Source organism: Ursus maritimus, unplaced genomic scaffold (assembly GCF_017311325.1).
Source record: "Ursus maritimus isolate PB19 unplaced genomic scaffold, ASM1731132v1 scaffold_16, whole genome shotgun sequence".
NCBI classification, from domain to species: Eukaryota; Metazoa; Chordata; class Mammalia; order Carnivora; family Ursidae; genus Ursus; species Ursus maritimus.
The window spans coordinates 42,667,741-42,690,429 of record NW_024424008.1 but is presented as its reverse complement, the minus strand read 5'-3'; the positions used below and the strand labels follow the sequence as shown (position 1 = coordinate 42,690,429).

Below are 22,689 nucleotides of genomic sequence, written 5' to 3'. Positions count from 1 at the left end.
AACGACAGAAGATGCTTCACAATCTAGGTATGTCTGCAGAGTTGAGAATTTCAGCTCAGCATTAGCGCACTGTGACGCTGAACGAAACCACCGCACTTGAGAAGCAGTGTTATGCGTAACGGTCACGCAAGAAGCCACTTGCGTGTATGAAGCACTTTTCCTTAAAATTATACTTTAGTGTTTAAGAATTCTAATTCCCGCAGCAATTCTAATTTGCAGAAATTATTCCGCAAATACTTCTACTCTCTTCGTGAAGAGAGAAAAGAAGGGAAATGACTTACTTGGGGTCACATGGAAATTCACGAATATGATCGATGCTTACGTAAACTAAGTTTTAGGCAAGTGCTCTAGCCAACATATTCTGTTTTCTGTTGGGACGGTCTTAATGCCTGCACCTAGAAAGCGGTCCGGAGCAGACGATTCCTTAGGTCAACATATCAAGAGTCAGGAGGAATAAGGCAGAGTTTGGAATTCCAGTACTGTCCAGGGGACAAAGCACGAGCTCTCATTCCTCTCCTACCTTTAGTTTCGCAGATCATCACGTTACTGAACTCGCTTTCTCCCCCTTCATTGAAGCATTGCATTTTAATATCGTAGGACGTTTCTGGCTGCAGATGGCCAATCATGTGCCACTGCTTTGAACCTAGAAAGGAAAAATAAAAGAGGAGCCTGACGTATCGTATGACCTGAACGGTGATCTCAAAACGAGGCTGAAACAGCACATATCACCAGTCAGTCTGTGCAAGGAAAACAGTGTGGAGGTCCCTTAAAAAGTTAAAAATTGAGCTACCCTATGATCCAGCCATTGCACTACTGGGTATTTACACCAAAGATACAGACGTAGTGAAGAGAAGGGCCATATGCACCCCAATGTTCATAGCAGCATTGTCCACAATAGCTAAATTGTGGAAGGAGCCGAGATGCCCTTCAACAGATGACTGGATTAAGATGTGGTCCATATGTACAATGGAATATTACTCAGCTATCAGAAAGAACGACTTCTCAACATTTGCTGCAACATGGACAAAACTAATCAATCATCGAACTTTACATCAAAACCAGGGATGTACTGTATGGTGAATAACATAATATAATAAAAATATTATTATGAAAAAAAAAGAAAACATCCTTAATAGAAGTATTTTAGTAATAAACCACAGATAAACAGCATTTCTGTTACATGCCACGAAACACCCTGAATTAAAGCTATACCTGTGTGCTGATACTAATACTCATTTTCTTTATAAATAATTAGTGGTAAGTCGTTCATAAAATACAACATAAATTTTATGCATAGGTGAAGGAAAAAAACCCTCAAGTCCTCTGACGCCCCATGTTAGCCTAGCGAGTCAATCCACTCTGCCCGCCAGAAAGGAATACTATACACGAGATCAGAAAATGGTGCCTTAACCCAGGACAAGTGACCATTTATTGACAAGACAGTCTGACAGAAACGCTCAGTCCCACTGGACTGGACGTGATATGAACGCACAGCTCAGCACATGCCTGAATAAATGGTTGAGAGTAATCAAAGAGCAAAATCTACTAGGGGAACCTCTGGGTCCCTCATCCCACTATTTCTTTTCCTTTGAGTCAGGGTCCCCAAGCCACACAAGGATCTCTAACAGAATGAGTTTGTTGTTATCCATGGCACACGGCCAACGTTTCATTTAGAAACACTCTTCAACTGAACACTCCTGTATAAATCGCCCTCCATTTTTATTTCCGCAGGCATGTGACGAACTTTAATAAACAGGGACACTTCTTCCAGATTCAATGAACTCTTCAAGCACCTTTAATCCCTCTTAGAAAATACCTCTTCAAACTGTTTCCACAGCTCTTTAGATGCTCAACTATACCACCTACTGATTAAAGAATTAATTGAGGCGGAGGAAAAACAAAATCAAACCAAGTATCCAAGTCAAATGTACTTGGCTGACAGGACCAAGAGCCCTAGGTTCCTTTCTAATTCAACACAGACAAAAATACTCCAAACCGGAAACACAATCCCTTTTGCAGGTTACCACCACAAAACCCCTCATTCATAAAGCCCTGTAGTTTACACGGAAGAGAATCTGCTTGTTCTAGGATCAAGGGACTATGAAAGGCTCGAGAAGTGAGGAATTCTATGCCCCCTTTATAAGCGTAAAGAGGACCCTACAATAAACTTGACCTAAAACCTCGACTCGAAGACTGGAACAGATCTGCTTCTAAATTCCACACACTTTCTCAAAGACTTCTATTTTTTCTCTGTCCTTGGGTCTTTCCTCGCCTAGCCTTACTCTCACCTAACTACAGACATTCCTCCCAAATAATTACCCCACTAGATTTGAAGTTTTCCCTTCAAAGCCCTAGTCAAAACAGAATTAAACTACACTTCTGATATGTTACAAACAAGAGAAAATTATTAAAAGAATACGAATCTTGTTAGATTAATATTCCACTGTTAGGGTAACTCTCCGAATAGCTAAATGACAGGAAGTACTAACAGAGAGAAAGAGTCTTTCCTGATCATTGATGAATAAGACAACTAAGTGTATTATCAGGTTGAAAGTCAACCAACCAGCATATCCGTTGCTTAAACGGGTAATTTTTTCTCAAAGGATGTTTTAGAAAAGGTGAGAAACCAAAGCACAGGCTTAAAGATTAGGATGCCTGAAATTCTGATTTATTTGAAACTCAACTTAACTCTATAAGATAAAAATATTCATCACAAAGGGACTGGTATGCCAGAAACATTTACAGTTTATCCCAATGCGGAACTTAATTCAAAAGAAAGGATAACTTAATATCAGTGCTCTTAGCAGATTCTTTAACGCTGTAATTGAGTTTCAGATTCTTTTACCAAAAGCTTAAACAATTCTGAGTCAATACACATAAGTAATCTAAAACTTTACTATAAAGAGAACGTTACATGCAAAGGGTAAATACTTTTGTTCCTTGGTTTGGGAGAACAGGCCAATAGTTTAAAACTGCCACAAAAAGAATGTCAAATGCATAAACTTGAAAATAAGGAATAAGCAAATTACACAGCACAGTGAAGCCCACGTAAACATCTGACTGCTCCGTCTACTAAGTTTATAAACAAGTTCTCTGTGAACCAGAAGGCAAAACTCACATTTGCAGACCCCACTACTGGAAACAAAACCTCCTGTAAAGGAATCCCAGCTCCACACACTATATTCACATCACACAAGCTTGCAAAAGTCCAAAGATTTAACTTGAGAGTATCCTTTAAAAACTGGTCACCGGCAGATATTTCTAGAGGGAACCAGGAGGGGTAGGGAAAAGAGTGACACGGAGAGAGACGGAAAGGGGTGTTCACTGTACTTACATTTACCTTGTTGAGAACTATTTTACAGCAAATGTTTAACTTCTGTCAAAAGAGTTTAAAAGTCTGACAGCCCCGCTCTCCTAACCAGCTAAACTAAAATGAAGAGTTTGCTAGGACTCAAATCTAGAACGGTGACTAGCAACTCTTACCATTTCTAGAAAGTGAAATGTGCATATGGAAAAGTGCCCATAACTGAACAGTTCGCGGAAGTTCATGAACTGAGTGTACCCATGGTACCAATACCGAGGTCAAGAAAGGAAAGAGTACTGGCACCCCAAAAGGACTCCCCATGCTTCTTCTGGTCACTTCTCTCTCAAGACAGCTACTATCCTAACCTCACAGAATAGTTTGGCCACTAACAAGTCTCCTACCTCATTTCCTCGATTCTTCGTGTTTAAAGCAAATTTTAGAAACTCATTTGCTCACTATTTTTCCCGATAAAGAGAAATAATCACTCTTTTATTCAAAAAATATTTACTGTGCACCTACCATGTACCAGGTATTAAAACTCAGATGATAACCTTTTACCACTTTACAAAAGTAATTCCACTGGATAAACATTAAAAGGAATGTTACAATATTTAAGGAAACTTGATATAGCATATTTAAACGAATTTATTATAAGGCTACTTACACCAAAAACGATATGCAGTATTTGATGTCAAGAAGTCATATGAAAATAACCTTGGCCTAGGGCCCTTTTTTGACATGATCCATGGATGTTAGCAGTTCAAAGAGTCAGAATCTTGGAGTGCAAAAAACCCTTGGAAGAAGCTTTGCTCCCAAAGCAAGAACCCCTTCCAAGATATCACCGAGAAATAAGCAGCCAGATTCTACTGAACACCTCCAACGTTAGGGAGATTATTTTGTCCGAGAGCCCTTGTTAAAACGCTGCATTGGAGGGGTCTTCCTTAACACTACTCCCTTTTGGCTGCCCCTCCCCACCTGGCTGAGTTCCTCCTCCACTTAACAATCATTCGGTATTTGAAGACAGCTGCCATGTTGCTTATCCATTGTCCCTTCTCCAGCCTCAATATCCCCAGACATTCCCTTGTTCCTTCTGGACTCCAATCGTTCCTTCATTCAATAAATCCTGAACACCACATCACTGTAGGGGCTGGCGACACAGCACTGGGAGCAAAGGCTCCTTGCCTACAGAGAGGCTACCCTTTAGTGGGGGAGACACACTAAGTAAATAATTTCATATATCCACACACATACACAGACATACACGCTCCTTACATATCAACCGCGATGAAATCTAGGACAGAACCATAAAGGTCACGGTTAGAAATTACACCAAGGTATCTCATACACCAGCAGGGGTTATCTGAGGAGGTAATATTTAAGCACACAACAGAAAAGTGGAGTAACCGAAATAAAACACTGGAAGAGGAACACAGGAGGTGGCAGAAATTGCCCCGTATCATCGTCCTGAAGCAAGAGAGGTCTTGGCGCACACGACGACACTCAGAGGGCCGGTGTGTCACGGAAGAGACACGGGGCGGGGGGTGGGGGAGAGAGGTACATGAGACTGGTGGCAGGTGTAGGCAGAGGCCAGCCAGACCACATACAGTCTTCAGACCACATGCAAAGTTCTGGATTAGATTTTAAATGAGGGGAAAGGCGGTTTCAACACGCTCCACTGTTGTGGCTGGTTTTTACTCTACGTATATTCCAACTTCTCAGCATCTCTAAAAGCAGATTGTTCTAGTACAGACTTCAATCAAACTAGCACGGAGACAATATTTTTGCAAATATAGCTAGAAGTTGCAAGTGACTTTTATACTCAGGTTACTATTCATTGAAATAAAACAGAAAACACAATTCTTTTTCAGATGAACTACTGACAAATCCTATCTCCCCCATACTTTGCTGTTTCTATAACCAAAATGTAAGATACTACATATATTAAATTGGAAAGATGGTTTTTCTTTGGGAAAAAGTCAAAGTAATAGTGTACATAACATTTCATGCCTTCTCTATCTTAACCTAGAACGATGTTTTTTGTAATATTTATAAACCCTCTCCATCCAAAGCTCTTTGCTGGGACGCCAGCTTGCCAGGGGGACTTACCTTCCACCACATCCCTCTTGTAATCACTGTCATTATCACTATCTGTCGGCCGGTAGTAGATATAAAATCCTTGAATGGGTGTATTATTGTTACTTGACGGAATGTACTAAGAAAAAGAGAAGCAAAGACTTGTCAAAGACAAAAATAAATGTAACTTTCACAGCCATGAAGATTCATTTATCTGTGTGGCGATATTTTTCTAGCTTCATTTTGCAAACACCCTTGATGGCCATTTTGAATTTAATTCAAAGGTAGTCAAAGGTATTAAGAGCACTTAGTTTTCTGTTGGGCTGAGCAAAAATCAAGTAGTATATTTCACAAGGTTTGAAGGCATAAAGGGACATTTGGCTCCAAAGAAATGGATCTTGAAAGGGCAATTAAGTTAACACTTGGATGAGAGCTTAAGAGACAAGTTTATTTTTACTCCTGCCCCACTTACCACGCATGCTTTTAGACAAGTATCTGTGCCCTTCATTTTTCCCTCACTTAAAAGTGAAAAACATTTGCTATTCGTAATACCGTGTCATCAGAATAGTAAATCGATTGTTAACACAGCCAAACACTTAACAGTTAAAAACACTTTGTTACTCGTAATATTGCGTAAAATGATCGTCAACATGGCCAAACGAGAAAGCGTCTGGTTCAAGAAGATGTCCCACTCACCGTCCACTTCAGCATGATCTGAGTATCGCTGACGGCTTCGGTGTAGGCGATGTGAGGTCCAGTGATGGGGCGGTTAGAAAAACGATTGGGGAACCCAGCCACCTGATAAGGACGAGACGCCGAACTGCGAAAACTCTCACCGTAATGGTTGATGGCAATGACCCTAAATTTGTACGTGGAACCTTTTGAGGGAAGGAAAAAAACCAGTTTTTAAAAAACAGGATACGAGAGCCAAAGGTATGATGGTCAAAAATGGAACAGCTGCATTCAAGTCTCTACGCTAACAAACACAGCCTCTGAAGCCTGTACGGTGAACGGATTTCCAGCCACTGGCCAGCATCTGTCAACCAGCAGTGAATGTTCATGATGACCCCGACCCGAGAGCTCATGAGGGGTCACCGGGAGACGATGCCACGGACGATCAGCGACGTCTGTCACGGAAGGGGCAGGCAGGGAACAGGAAAGAGCACGTTCACGTTCTTGACCGTCATGTTCTAAAGTCATAATAACCTCATATGCGGTACGAGCTGAAGTAACCGCTCACAAGGAGGTTCCTCTCCCTTTGAAAGAAACGACCGAAGAGAGGTTGAAAGGGGCACCGTGTGGGGGACAGCAGCCGTCTCTCTGATCTCACCAAGAATACGATAAGAAGGAGCAGAAACTACAACAGAAGGCGTTCCTTTGTATTACATATTAGGAGCTCAAAAAAAACCCAAAAAACCTCGAAGGATTGTGTTTCTGAAACCCTGAGTCTGGAGAATACATCAGACTCCTACAGCACGTTTCCCGATGACTCAGAAACAGCCACTGGGCTTCTGAAGACGATGCTTTCCGTCTATAAAACGCTATTTAGCTTCACCCACATTTAAACTTGTCATCTTCTCCCAACGATACCTACGGGCTCCTAGGCTCATGTTACCTGTTTAGACAAACATGGGCATTCGCCACTAAAGTACATCGAAAAGTCCATAAACAGAATGGCCATGAAACCCAAACAAATAAAGGGCACAAAAGTGTACTTGTGATTACTGCTTTTCTCTTGTGAGGTTTAACTTCCCGCATACAGCCTCAAGATATTGGGGTGACGGGGGGGGGATGGGGGAAGGGGTCTTTGTGCTGAAATAAATCTTACAGAGCAAAGAAGCAGTAAGTGTTCCCTCATTTCCATAAGCCTAAGCGCTAATATAACTATGCTGAAAGTCATTATTAGATCAAATAATTTTAGTCAAATAGCAAGCAATTTTCCTCTTAAAACACGTAATCATAGCAAAACACCTACACACATGTACACAAAGATGTCACCGCAATGCTCTAAGTTACTGACAGTTAAAAATAGTCCAAAACCCTGAAAAAAAGGATGGGTTAAGTAAATTATACTAATACTTATATAGCAGATATATAGTTATTAAAAACTGAGTTTTTGAAGAATTTCTAATAACACTGGAAAATGCATATAACAGGGAAAATGGGGTCACAAAACAGTATTTACAGCGTGATCCTGGTTTGTATTAAAAAAACAAAAAAGGCTACAAAAAATATACCAAAGTGTAAACAATGCTTATCTCTGGATGGGTGGGTTTTGGGTGACTTATTCTCTTCTTTCTAGATTTTGTTTTTTAAAGATTTTATTTATTTATTTGACAGAGATAGAGACAGCCAGTGAGAGAGGGAACACAAGCAGGGGGAGTGGGAGAGGAAGAAGCAGGGTCCCAGCGGAGGAGCCTGATGCGGGGCTCAATTCCAGAATTCCAGGATCACGCCCTGAACAGAAGGCAGACGTTTAATGACTGCGCCACCCAGGCGCCCCTCTTCTTTCTAGTTTCTTTGCTTTCAAATTTTCACACAATAGGCTCCCGTTACTTTAACAATTAGAAGAACACAAAATCATTACAAATATGCATCTAAAGTCAGCACAGGGTGCCTGGGTGGCTCAGTCAGTTGAGCATCTGCCTTCGGCTCAGGTCGTGATCCCAGGGTCCTGGGATCAAGTCCTGCATCGGGCTCCCTGCTCCATGGGGAGTTTGCTTCTCTCTTTCTGCCCCTCCCCCCACTCGTTCTCTCAATCTCTTCTGCTCTCATGCTCTCTCTCTCAAATAAATAAATAAAATTTTTAAAATAAATACATAAAGTCAGCACAGATGGCAAAAAAGGAAATGTTTGAATATTACTACCTGGCTCTAAGCTACGAACTTCCACAGAAAGCTTGGACGGAGGGATATCTTCAGCTGCCACCAGCCAATCACTGGTCCTCATCCGTTTGTATTCGACCTTGAAGGCAGTGATTGGAGAACCCCCGTTGGCCCGAGGAATCCAAGTGACATAGACAGAGGTCTCTGATGCCGTGGAGATGGTAGGCCGGTCAGGTGCCTCTGGAACTAAACATGGAGACATCCATTCCAATAACCCACGGTGTCAGAGGAAAGGGATAAATCCTAAGCAACATTTTAGTAAAGGTTTGTCACCAAACTTATTACCAGAGTTAATAATATTATGACTGTCTTCTTGCCCTCTGTTAAAAGCTAATGGGCAATGAAATGGCCAAAAACAGGAAATAAAGGAAGGAAAAGCACGATAATCTATAAACTTGAGAATCAGCTCTAAAAAACTGAAAGTTAATGGTAATGAGAATAGTGACCATGCTACTTTGGATTCATAGCTAAACAGTGTAATTATTACTCAGTGCTTCAAGTCTGATTGTGGTTGTAATTTACAGTAAAAGTTCAAAATTAGGTGTTATTTAATGTTTTTCGTTATCCATCCAAGCTACATAAAACACATCCAGCAAATGATTTACAGATTATTAGCTATTGCTCTCATATCCTCTCTCAATACACCTCAAGGCTACAGGAATGCTACTCCCAAAACACAGACGGCAAGTGGTAGAGAGATGAAGTTTGACTAATAAATCAACAGGGCTACTGATGGTAAGAGAGAATGCTGTGCGGGATGAAAGCAGGAAGACGGGGTATGGAGTTAAAAAAAGGCTCTCAGCAATCAGATGGTTCACCTGATTATCCACAAAAACTTTAGAAAAAGGGGCTGAGAGAACCGATGTCTAGCAGTTGTAGTTCACTGTGCCAAGGGGAGAGGATGTCCCAGCCCACAAGAGCCCAGAGTCCCGTGGCAGGTAGAAACATCAGGAGGAGGTCCATCCGCATTTAAACCACGTACCTAATGCTTCTTGCTAACCAAGCAATCTTGTGGTTATAACTGGCTTCCCACTCGGTTCCTCCAAAGAAAGGACCCTGATAGAAACAACCTGGTCTCTGTGACCGTTACAGGACAAATTAGTAAATCACCCTTCTGGCTTACACTCGTAATCCCCTATGAATTTTGTACAAGTGAGCTGGGTCTCGGGAGACTACCTTTGGGCTGGCTAACGATCAAGTGTCCAGAGCTGAAGGAGGAGGACCAAGTCCGGGCCATGGTTATGCTACGTGGGTGAAGTCACTCAGGGAGCCCTGTCTGTCTAGCCTGAGCCTCATTCCTTAAGCAAGACCACTCTGTCTCAACATCTCTTGAGCCCCAACACAAACACATAAGAAAGAACGTAATCATGTTGCCGATGGTACCTGTATGGAGAAAATGGCGGCACTTTAAAAACAAATGGTGTAATGGATAAAAAGAGGAAAATATTCAAAGCAGGCAGCTTTTGAGTGATACTTACTGTATTCCTTTCAAGTTAGAAAGCAATGGAAACAGAATGAATAGAACGGTTAGTGATTCTCTATTTCGGTACTAAACAACGACTTCCTTAAATTGATTCACGGAAGGTTAAAACTCTTCAAAGAACACCACAGATCCAATAGAAAAAGGTTATTAGGGAAAAGAATCTCTACAGAGGAGACTCTTCAAGATCTAAAAGAAAGAGCATGTGACAGTTAAGGGATAAAACAAAGACGAGTTGGAGTTTAAAAATCTGAATGAGAAGAGCAGCTGCACGCCTGCTGGATGACCTCCGTGAGTCCCGCTTTCCTAACCTGTAAAACTGATAGGCTACCTTCCTCATCAGGTTGTCACGAAGATTCGAGAATCACTTCTTATAGCTATCTCTGCCCGGGGAACTCCAAACTCGTGACTTCTAGAACTGAATCCATAACCTGCACCGAAAAATCCTGATTACCTATCTTGGTAAATGGTCCCTGGCCACCCCAGCCCAGAGTCACCCCATTTCTCCCTTTCATTCAATGTGGATTCAATGCCCTCTGTCTGTCACCTGTGTCCTTCTCCATCTACACTGTCACTCTGCCCATTAGTTCCCTAGCCTCATCTTTGGCCTTTCCCCTCTCCCCCTCCTTAAAGTCCTTTAGAGTTCTTCATAGCTTTCAGGAAAAGGCTGAAATTGGAAGTACATCATACAAGGGACCCACCTGCCTCCCCCACTCTGGCGTCACTCCCCAAGGCAACCAGTCAAACCAAATCAATTCCTTAACCCCCACATCTCTCAATGAAATACAACATGTCCCTCATCCATCTCTTTGCACAGGAACTGTCTTTCCCTAGAACTTCTTTTCCTGTTCCTTCATCCATTCTTGTCTTCATAGCGGTCTTGTCTTCGAGGCTTAGCTTGACGGGGCCTCTCTTACCACCACCTGCCTCCGTTTCATATTCCTTTTGTGATCCCATTAACACCGAGGATAGGACCTCAGGCACAATGAGTCAACATCATTATTGTGGGTTCGTTTGTCTATATTACCCCCTCTATGGTTACTGACTTCTTGTCTGGGTCATCGCTCTGCTGTAAACCTCCTGAAGACGAGACTTAACTTCACCTCCACTGCAACAGCATTTAGTCCGTATCTACCCGAGTATGTTACACCAATCGTAAGGTTTTTGTTTTCCAGATGGCAGCTTTACTCAGATAAAGGGATACCCGTGTAAGTAATCTGCTTCAGGCAGCTGAACTGCTCCTCAGAGGTGAAAGCACTCCAAGCAGAAGGGGCTCATGATACTGAAGAAGCAGAGGGGTTCCAGAAGGTGTTCGAATGTTACGACTCACTTTTGCCTGAGACCAGTTCATGAAAGACTATAGAAATAGGGAAGAGAAGCTTGAGCATTCTCAGAGCTCAGCAATGAAATTTTAAGCCCTCCCTGGATGTCCTGCTAACACCTATTAACACAGTCACAGAAAGTACATTATGTTTAATTGCAGAATTGATAAGTATGAAATTTAAATACTAAAAAGAAGGCTTCTGAAAACGGTATTGCTGTGACATCTAAAAACCATGCGGTTGGGGGATGCCTGGGTATCTCAGTCGGTCAAGCATCCAACTCTTGGTTTCGACCAAGAGTTCATGACCTCAGGGTTGTGAGACTGAGCCCCACGTTGGGCTCCATGCCCAGTGGAGAGTCTGCTTGTCCCTCTCTCTCCTGGTCTGCCCCTCCCCCTCTCTAAAATAAATTTTAAAATCTTTAAAATATTAAAATTAAAAAAATTAAAAATAGAAACCATACAATTGGCAAGCCATAGCAATAAAATGGAGCATGACATTGATAAGACGGAGCAATAAAACAGAGTACGGCATGTAACCATTTAGTTATTATAGGTGCCCCTACGCATTTTGATAAGTCACCAAAAAAACAAACAAACAAGAAAAGTCAGACTTTTAAAGTATAAATTTGGTTTCTGGGGCTCCTGGGTGGCTCAGTCGTTAAGCGGCTGCCTTCAGCTCAGGGCGTGATCCCGGAGTCCTAGGATCGAGCCCCACATCAGGCTCCTCTGCTGGGAGCCTGCTTCTCCCTCTCCCACTCCCACTCCCCCTGCCTGTGTTCCCTCTCTTGTTGGCTCTCTCTCTCTCTCCGTCAAATAAATAAATAAAATCTTAACAAAAAAAAAAATTTGGTTTCTTTGCCAGAGAGGAAACAGAAAAATCCTTTTTGTGAGTTATAAAACCTTAGTACCAGAACATTGTGAATCTGAGTTTATTACCTTAAACACCAATCATGACACTGAGTTACCAAGATTTGAGTAAAGGGCATTAAAAAATGGTTGAAATAGGACCTGGAAGAACTATATGGTAGGCTGTAATCTGAATGACAAACAAACACCCTCTCCCACTTTATCCCCCAAATAATTTGAAACATGTCAGTTACACTGGTAAACAAACAAAATTAAAAAAAATGAAGGTTCTCCACTTTACCTCCACTATGCCTAGAGGAATCTGTAAGGACCACTCCAAAGTTGTCCGCAGCCTCTGAAACAACAGGGCGCCGAGGGATGCCCATGGGGGGAGAGGACGCCTGCGTGTTCTTCGATGAGGTTGTTTTCTCTAGAAAAGTTAGAAGACATACACTCATCTGCTGCAACATAAATTCTGTGTGTATGCAGAGTAAGAAAAGATACTATAAAACCCAACTGGTATACAAATATAAGAGCTTCTCTGTTACAGTGTCTAAAGACCTACCTTGTAAATACTTAGCTAATCTGAGGAACAGCACTTGAAAAATTACTTTGTCTTTTTCCAGCAGCTTTAAGGGAAAACTAAAAGGTGTCTTTCTTCATCAGGCTAACTTTCATTTACACACAGAATAAACACCACAAGTGAAAAAAGCCAAATGACTAGAGTAAAGGCTTTCAAACTGCTCACCCACTCTTCTTCTCACTGTACCTATTTCTTAATTCTAAAACATAAAATTCATGCTTAAAGAGCTTCTGTTTCTTTACGGGAAAATTATTATGTTGAGTTTTAAAATTCCAAGAGGCAAAAAGTGAAAATGGGTGATTATTGTAAAACTGAAATACATGCTTATTATTCAGTATTTACAGGTTAGAATCTATAAACAACTGTGGACTAATTATGAAAATTAACTCAAAATACAGTGCAAATACCCATTCTTTTTCTAGCTAGCCTCTGTAATTAGTATGAAAGAGTCTTTTCCAAAAGCCAATAAATAAATTTCTTCTCGATCACACCTCCTTTTTATTTTCGTGTCGTCCTAAAATACCCCTCCGCCCCGTTCCTCTCTCCACTCCCTGGTCCTTCTGCCCATTTATGGCCAAGCTATAATGGCATCCTTTCAATCAAGCCTAACCCTCAACAAGCTACCCCACAGAAAGAACATCCTTTCTTTGTACTCCTCTAGCATCGTCTAAGTCTTTGACTTGTCATATTTGGGCCTCTTTGCTGACACCTTTGCCTTCCTCCAGTCTATCTTTACCCTACAGCCAGAGTCCCCCATTGAAACATACAGTAGACAGTGTCACAACTCAGCTCAAACCTTCCAATGCTTCCAGCTCACTCGGAGTCAAAGTCAATGTCCTTGCAGGGTCGATAAGGCACCATGTGGTTTGGCCACTCTGTCATCTCCTGGAGCTTTCTCCCTTACAGCCTCCTCACTTTGCTTCTGTCTCAGTGCCCCCCTCCAGTGTTTCTAGGGGACATCAAGCACACCCCACCCCGGGGTCTCTGCAGTTGCTACTCTCTCAGCTGGGATGTTCTTTCCCCAGATATCCACGTGGCTTTCCGCTTCACCCTCGAAGTTCTGCTCACGGAGGACTTCTCTGGCCACCTCGCTTAAATTGTGCCAACTGCTACCCCATCTACTTCCTATATCCATCCCCTAATGTATTTCTCTTATTAGCATTCATCGCTTTTTAATGTACTTATAACTTAGGTGTAAGTCTCTCCCAACTAGAATGTGAGCTCCATGAGGGTAAGGGGTTTGGCTGATTTTGTTTATTGCCCAACACACAGAAGGCATCCAGTAAATCTTAGTGAACTGAAATCCTGCCTTGTAGTTGGTATTTACTTATGTGTCTTACCCTTCTTAGCAAAGCAGAAGCCCCATTAGGATGGATCTGGTCTTGATCATCTTTGTTTTCTCTGTATCACCGACCCTAACGCTTTACACACCATAAACTCTCAAAAGTATTTCGAGAACATGGGATGGGATGGAATGATACAACATGCATGGCCAAAAAATGTACAATAGTAAAATTATTTAGTGAATTTATATATGACTCTCTGTGATCCAAAAGGACACTTAACTAATAAAGTGACATCAAGCCAGCCAGCTCACCCTCTTAAGGGAGGTGATACTCACCTTTGCTCGTTCGGAAGGTAAGCATAGCAGGTTGCCCTTCACCAGCTGCACTTCTTGCAACCATCAAAACTTCGTAGAGACTAGAGGGTTCCAGTTCTGTTAAATGGAGCTCGTTTTCACTTCCTGGGACTCGAACTGTGTGCCAGCTTCCCACCAGGCCAACACCATCATCTAGCTACTCAAGAGAAAAGAAGCCATTAAAAAAAGGAGATTCAGGGCAGAAAAACCTTCCATTCAAATTGGAGAAAATCTTCAATTTCAGATGAATTTTGGTATGGAATATCCCCTTGGAAGTAAAAGAGACATAATACTTCTTCATGCTAAGAAGTAGAAGGAGACCTGTATACAGCAAGAACTTAGGAATTCTTATGAATAAAAAGACTCCTAGTTCTGCTACTTACCACTAACTTACGGCCTCAAGCAAGTTATCTGATCTCCCAGAGTCTGCTTCCTTTACTTGTAAAGGAAACAATACTCCTTTCTTACTGTGCTAATAGGAGTATAAAATAAATATAATCTGTATATATTATAATATAAATTAGAATATGTAGGCACATATGAATTCTATAATTATCCATTATCTATTTCCAGCATTCTTCATGTCTTGACACTTTCCACATGTATTGGAGGAAATAATTTTAAAAAGATCCAATCTGCCGCATAAAGTTAATGGAACCAGGAAATGACATCGCATGCAGTTTTTTTGTGGGTAACAATCACAGTGAAAGTTTCTTCACCCGGGATCCTCAGGTTAGAAACAGTGAATAAACTTTCAAATATCACCATGTTCGCTTTTCTAGATATTAAAAATATTACTATTCGATGATGGGTACCAAAATGGCTTGGACAAAGTATTTTAAATATGAGGGCATCTTTGGTTCATTTACTAGTCTCATTAAACAAAGGGAGATTTTCTCAGTTTGCTTTCATACAAGCCCCTAGAAGGATAAACACTGAAAAATCAACTGAGAGGATCCAGGTTCACCCGAATAAATCACCAAACAACATGAGATTCCCATACAATGAAGAAGGACAACTTGGAATAAAAATAACTGTCACAGATTATGCCAGAGGACTCTGTTTGGGGTTTCTAATAAGAAACTGCTTTATTTGCTAAATAAACTGTACTTTACTATCTCAGAAAGGGAAGGGATGACTTTTTAAAAAGTGGTTTCTGGAGCTTTACACCCAAGGGGTTAAAATGTTTGATAAAAAACGTCAAGAAGTCACCGGGTTCTTGGAATTCCTATTTTGGGGGAAATTACGTACACTTCATTCCTACTGCTTTTAGAAGACTGATTTATCCAGCATGATTGCTGGGATAGCTCTCCCAAACTCACAGTCCTAGAACACGCCTGTCCTGTTTCCCGCTGCCCCACAAATGTCAAAGACAATAAGCACGTGTTCTACGAGACGATGTTAAGGCGAGCAAAGAGAAAGCCGGTACACAAGAAGAGATTACCTTCCGATACTTCACGAAATAGGCATTGATGGGCAGCCCACCATCCTTCCCTGCCCTCCAGACCAGGTGGTACGTATCAGCTGTGTAGGTCTGCGGAGGGCTCAGAATGATGGGGGCGTCAGGCACGGAGGCTCCACTGGCATTCTTCTCTGGGGCTGAGTCCACTGCACCGGTGTGCCCCTTCACGGGAAAGGAGCTCAATAAGCCAGCTTCTGAACTATCTCTTTTATCATTCTGAGTGGGATCAGAAGCTGTGTCTGTTTCTGCTTTTGTGTTCGTTTCAAAAGGAACTGCAGAGTATGGGAGAAAAAGAGACAGAAGAGAGAGCGTGAGGAAATTCATGATTTCAGTGCCTTCTACCCAGCGGTGTAACTGCCCACACGGACACTGACAATCTGAGCCCAACTGACAACAGGTAACATTTCGATCTGTAATTCTTGGAAACATCTAACCTCCAGGAGCAACCTCTTACTGAAAAATCAATTACATGATGCAGGAGTTTAGTGATCTGAAGGATGTTATTTTTCCTTGCTCTACGCTAGTATTCCCTTTTACAACAATTTGCTAGTTTAACTTCGGAAGATTTTAAGTTGGAGAACACAGAGCGTTAACTTCAGTTGGTAATGAAGCAATGCATTCCCCTGGGGATGAGGTGAACTAAATAGTAAGGAAACAGTCAAGAGTTAGGCTAGTACCTACTGGGCAGCCAGTCTCCAAAGAGAGCCTTCAGTATCCACACCCTCGTACAGTACCCTCCCCACCGAATCCGGGCTGACCCTAAGACTGGCTTTAACCAATGGCAGGCAGAAGTGAGACTGTGCTCTTCCAGCCTTGAGTCTTAAGAAGGCCTGGCACTTCTTCTTTTGTGTTGCCACATACAGATAGCCAAGCTAGCCATGCAGAGAGACTACAGGGGTGTGGCGAGATGGAGGGAAGGAAGGGGAGGCAGGTGGGGATTCCAGCCTTCACAAAAGCACCACGCATGGGAGTGAAGCCACTTTGGCTGTTCCAGCCCCAGGTGCCATATGATTGCAACAGCATGAGACCCAAAACAAGGCCAGCAGAATTACCTAGCTGTATCCAGTCAACCCACAGAACTCTAAGACATAATAGAGGGGCTGCTGGAGGGGTGCCTGGGTGGCTCAGTCAGTTAGGCATCCAACTCTTGGTTTTGGCTCTGGTCATGATCTCAGGGTCATGAGATCGAGTCCTGTGTTGGGCTCCACGCTCATTGGGAAGTCTGCTTCTCTCCCTCTGCCCCTTCCTCTACCCATGCTCGCTGGCGTGCTCTCTCAAATAAATAAATAAATCTTAAAAAAAATAAATAAAGGGGCTGTTGGATAACTAAAATACTTACCCTACACAAGCAAAACAATTTATATTCAACAAGAGGAAAGAAATGAAACAAGACTAGCAAAGATAAAAGAAGAGTTTACTTATTTCCAAAGCAAGCCCTCTTTCTGGATAGAATCAAAGGTTGGCTTAAGAAACTGCCACTCTAGTAAATAAAATACAGAAGCAAATAAAAGGAAAAAAAAAAGAAACTGCCAGCCTGAAGAAAAATAAAACAAGCCTATAGTCCAATAGGACTATAAGCATCCAGGACATCCAGAGAAGGGAAAAATACTTCTATTTGTACTGAAAAATAAATAGGTTGCATTTCAACCCCCACCCCCCAAAAAATTTACTGAGCACATATTATGTGCCAAGCATTGTGCTAGACACTTAACGAATATAATCTCATTAAATTCTCAAAAGAACATTCTTAGGTAGATAGCACCACTCCTACTTCACAGATGAAGAAATGAGGGTTCTGGGAGATGGTGACAGGAGGGGGCAGAAGAATGTTAGTGGTGCCGCCGTCAAAACTGAGAAAGCAGTCTAGGAAAACAAGTATGCCACCAGCACCGCGAAATCCAAGTACTGACAGCTTGCTTTCTCTAAAGTGGTATTCATACTGGCAACAAAAAGATCTCCTATTTTTGACCACTTATGTGGAGGAAGGGAGCAGGGGAAACAATGTGAAAGCGTTTCTTTTGCACGATGAAGTCAGATTCCTGGTTTAAAAAAAAAAAAAGGTGGGTGTGTTTTTAGGACAATCACAGCAGTTTAGGAGAGAGGCAGCAAAAAACCCCACAGCTAACGGTGTAAGATCAGTTCTGGTGTAAGATCAGTACTCGGTTTAAGAGAAAAGGTGTCCCAGACGCGTCCTCCGTTAAAGAAAACAAAACGCCAGTGAGAAAATCATATAGGAGAAAACTAATTAAGTTCACTGAGACAAACTTCAAAATATTGCTCCTGGAGCTGCCGTGTTTACCTAGTGAGTCAGAACGTGGGCTGGCTGGGCAGGGCAGGAGCTGGGGCTGCTGCCGCAGGCACAGGGACTGAGCAAGTGGCGGTAATTAGCTGTGGCTGAGCGTGGTGGAGAATGACCTTTTTATCATTAGCACTTTCATGGATCCTCTGGGCTGGTTACCACTGGGAAGTGGCATTTGGCTGTACAAGACTTTAAAGACCACATGCCTCAACTGATACAGAGGCATGAGACAAACTTATGCTCTAGCTGGGGTCTAACCATACGAGGGTCAGAATTCTTTCTGCTCTTCAGGATGCAATGAGCCTTTCCTGTAACTTTTATTAAGAAGGGGATTCAATTCCTTCCCCTCTACTATTTCCAATACTATAACTTGAGCACTCACAAGCTACTAGACACAATCTATAAAGCCTCAATGCCAACTCTGTGAGGGCACGTGAGTAGCTCAGTCAGTTAAGTGTCTGCCTTTGACTCAAGTCATGATCCCAGGGTCCTGGGATCGAGTCCCACGTGGGGCTCCCGGCTCAGCGGGGAGCCTGCTTCTCCCTCTACCCCTCCCCACTGCTTGTGAGCTCTGTCTCTCAAATAAATAAGTAAAATCTTAAAAAAACAAACAAACAAACAAAAAAAACTCTGTGAAATGGTCAGATGAGACATCTAGCATTTCTAAAGGCAGAGCGCTTTTTGAATTGGAAAAGAGATCGATAAAACTCTGCTTTTAACGGCAATGAACTTAATGACTCTGAGTTAAAACTAATTCAACAAGGACTATAACCAAAGTTGTCAAAGCCATTCCCACTGTGACCACTCATACCAGCCACCCCTACCCAGACTGTCCCAAGCCAACTCCCATTATAGTTCTGAAGAGTTACAACCCACTCTACAAATATTTGTACATCCAAGACCTCAAAACCCAAGGTCTCTGGGAAGAAAAAAGGGGGGGTAGTCATCTCTGTCTTTGACCTTGCTTACTCCGCTCTTCACAGAAAACCAAGTAAACAGCTCTCGGTGTGCTAGAATTTAATAGGGCTCAGACTCCTGTAAAAGTGGGTTGTTCTGCATTGTTGTGAGCCGCAATAAACTCGGCTGGATCTTAATAATTACAGAGCGTGCAAAAGAGGGAACGCAGGCCTGCTGAGCAGGATGTAGGTGATGGGGTTGCTTACTATACATGAAAATGGTATTTATCTAGACTTAAAATCCTGGGGGAGGAGGGATCTTAAAGATCTAAAAAGTTCTAACCTAAACAAGTTAGCTTATGCATCTTCCAAGGGATTTGTATCTTTCATATTTAAAGCGAGGGAGTTAGACAGACTAGTTCCATCAGCTCTATCACATCTATGCCTCCCGCTACCCTGTATTTACATGAAACAATCCCATCAGCCAAAAGCTAACCAAGCAGCACCTGGGTTACACCTGGGTTACAGCTAACAACTTTGAGTAGAGCCACTCCGATTTTTGCTCGGCAGAATAGATATGTAAATATACACCCGTATACATACACCGCACATATTTATATATGTATATATTTATACAACACTCAACTACCTGCTTTGAGGATTCTTTTTTTTCTAAGATTTTATTTATTCGTTTGCAAGAGAGAGAGAGAGAGGCAGAGAGAGCAACAAGCACGGGGAGAGGCAGAGGGAGAGGGAGAAGCAGCTCTCCGCTGAGCTGGGAGCCCGACATAGGGCTCGATCCCAGGACCTGAAGATCAGGACCCGAGCCAAAGGCAGACATTTAACCATCTGAGCCACCCAGGCGCCCCTATGTGAGGATTCTTAAGATGACTAAATCAGTAGCTATTTCTTCCTTCCCTAACCACTACATGGGATAATTATCATTTAATTGTAATTAGACAGTAATAATTATAACCTAATACTTAGAATTTGAAGGGTTTCTATTGCCAGACACCACTCCAAACACTTCACACGTATTCTGAATTCCTTAAATTCTCACACCTATCTGATCAGTCGGACCCTCACTATCCCTGTGACACAGATGAGGAAACAAGCAGAGACGAGTTCAACAGCTTGCCCCAGGTCTCAAAGCTCCCAAGTGGCAGAGCCAGGATGCCAACCCAGCCCGCACGCCTACCCCCCACGTCATCCCGCCTCTGGCATTCACAGAGCAGCACAAGAGTATAAACGGAAGTCTCGGCCTTCCCCGCTCGTCTTCCTGCCTCCAGCTTCCTCTAGAGCCAGAGGGGCCTTGTGTGCATGTGAACGGAAACACATCCAACCTCTGTCGACTTCGCCTTCAGCCCCGTGCAAAAGACCACCCCTTGCCCACTCTCCCAGCGTAGGGTACCGGCCACTGCTGGTGTGGCCTGCACTCTGGCGGATGGGCCAGGGAGAAAGAGCTGTGTGGAACCAGACTGCGGCTAACGAAAGCGAGGAATTCCAGAGTCCCGTCCTGCTGTACACAGGGATGAACATGGGCTCCAGGCTCCCGGTGAGCACAACCCCTTAACCCCATGGACTCTTTGACCTGTGGCATCTGAGAACCCAGGCAGAAGGAGGCCACATGAAACCCTCTAAAGCAGCAGACCATGGCAGGGACCTAGCTGCCAAAACTAAGGGCCATACTCTGCCTTGTGCGTGACAAATAAGGTGACAGTCTCCTCTCAACGGACTACCTGCTGGGGAACCTGCCCTAAATACTCACTGACGGAAGGTTTGAATTTGAAGTCGAATTCGAATTAATCTTAACACTACCGATACTCTACATACTAGCTCTTCAAAAACTGTATAAAGCTTTTAAGACAGCCTCACCAAAAATCAGGAGAATATCAAGAATTAATGTTATACATCCCATTAGAAAGGTAACTCTGAACAAGAGGCACTGTTTGATAGACCACGACTCCCCTTTCTCAGTGAAAACCAACCCTTGAGACTTTGGGCACTGTACTTGTCAAGGGCTCCCCTGAAAAATGTCTGCAAGGACCACTTTCAGTAGCTTAGAAAACCAAACGCATTAATCACGAAAAGAGGTCATAACCGGGCTTGCTCCCAAATGAGAGCTGTCCATAGGACAACTACAACCCTGACGAAAAGATCAGAAATGGAGATTAAGGTTCATCCGGTTCTTGTGAAGACCAAACACCAAACACTACAGTTCTGTATTTCACTATCACTGGGAAAAAGTATATATATTTAGAGATTGCTGGACTCATGAAAATAACATACTTCAAAGCACTTTATCCCCTACTATTAGAGGAAGCTGATCACCTGAGAAAAAGAACGAATGGCCACTCACCCACTGTGAGGACGGCCTCTGACCGTGTGGTACCATGTTCATTCGTAGCTTCGCAGGTGTATTTCCCAGCATGCTCCTGAGTGACAGACTGAATATACAGAGAGCTTGAGCCGGCTCGGGACATGATGAAGTAGACAGGCTCCAGGTCAAAGCCCCCCGGTCGTAAGTGTGACTTCCGGGATTTAGATCTAAGCACTTGAGACGGATGGCTGGTTATCAACCCATGCCTGTCGTACCAACGCATTACCGGGATTGGCATTCCAGTGGCATTGCAGGACAAAGTCACAAAGTCTCCATCTACCACCTGTACACTTGCTGGTGCTGTAATTATAACTGGCTTGAGTCCGCTGTCTATTAAAAAGCAATTCACACACACAAAAAGTAAGAACATTGTTACATCTATAATGCAAAATAATATAAATTCATCCTATTGCATAGTGTTCTCAATGTGGTGCCCAAGTAGCAGTCTTAAACACATCTTTTATATGTGTCTCTCAACAGTGTTTTTTTAACTGAAGTATAATGGACATATAACATTGGTTGCAGGTACACAACATCATGATTCAACATATATAAACTCTTTGTGAAATGCTCACCACAGTAAATCTAGTTACGATCCCCTAAGCAATGTTTTACGTGCAGAATAGTATGGAGAACGCATTCATTCACTGAAATAACAGTGTTCACAAAGTCACATGCAAACAGTGATACAGTAAGGATAGTAATAATTAAAACAAAGATAACTCGCTCCTTGTTGGCTCCCTTCTCAACTTTCAGCAAGTGAAATTGCCCATAAAATGTAAAATTTTGGGGCGCCTGGGTGGCTCAGTTGGTTAAGCGTCTGCCTTCGGCTCAGGTCATGATCCCAGGGTCCTGGGATCGAGTCCTGCATCAGGCTCCCTGCTCAGTGGGGAACATGCTTCTCCCTCTCCCTCCACCAGTGCCCCTCTTTGTGCTCTCTCTCTTTCAAATAAATAAACTAAAAAAAAAAAAAAAAAAAAAAAAAAAAAAAAAAAAAGTAGAATTCTTCATTGTAGGCTCCTAGACATTTCCTACTTAGACTTCCTGTCCTTTAGAAAAAAAGGAATGTATATAAAGAAATCTGTTGAGAGCTTTCCACTATATATCCTCTACACATCTGACCACGCTAAGTACAGAATATGCAAAGCCAAAACCTCAGACTTCAAACATGAAAACAGTGTGAAGCAGCATAAGACAAAATAATACTCCTTCACGAAAATATAGTTAACTCCAGCGGAAAACATCTGATTACAAAAATCCTGGGAGAGAAACCTGTTTTGAGTAAAAGTCGATGAACGTATTTCTTACCATATACACGAACAACACTTTTTTTCCAAACTATAGTGACACCAACTCTCTTTCCTTTTGGCCCTAGATATTTATTCTCTGGAGCTATTTTTTTTAATTAAGATTGACTGATTGATTCATTCATTCATTCATTCATTCATTCATTCCAGTGAAAGAGAGAGAGAGCGAGAGGGAGGAGCAGAGGGAGACAGAGAGAGAATCCCAAGCAGA

At 42.5% G+C, this 22,689-nt stretch overlaps 1 protein-coding gene across 1 annotated transcript in view; it reads right to left on the bottom strand.

The window, feature by feature from the left end:
• Nucleotides 1-22,689, bottom strand: part of CDON (cell adhesion associated, oncogene regulated) — a 64,404-nt gene that overhangs the window by 28,839 nt on the left and 12,876 nt on the right. The window contains exons 7-14 of the mRNA XM_008688286.2: nucleotides 21,151-21,501; nucleotides 15,579-15,868; nucleotides 14,117-14,291; nucleotides 12,214-12,342; nucleotides 8,245-8,448; nucleotides 6,074-6,255; nucleotides 5,411-5,516; nucleotides 521-643 (exon numbers count right to left, since the gene is read on the bottom strand). Coding sequence (XP_008686508.1) covers nucleotides 521-643; nucleotides 5,411-5,516; nucleotides 6,074-6,255; nucleotides 8,245-8,448; nucleotides 12,214-12,342; nucleotides 14,117-14,291; nucleotides 15,579-15,868; nucleotides 21,151-21,501 — 1,560 coding nt within the window. The remainder of the gene's footprint in view (nucleotides 1-520; nucleotides 644-5,410; nucleotides 5,517-6,073; nucleotides 6,256-8,244; nucleotides 8,449-12,213; nucleotides 12,343-14,116; nucleotides 14,292-15,578; nucleotides 15,869-21,150; nucleotides 21,502-22,689) is intronic.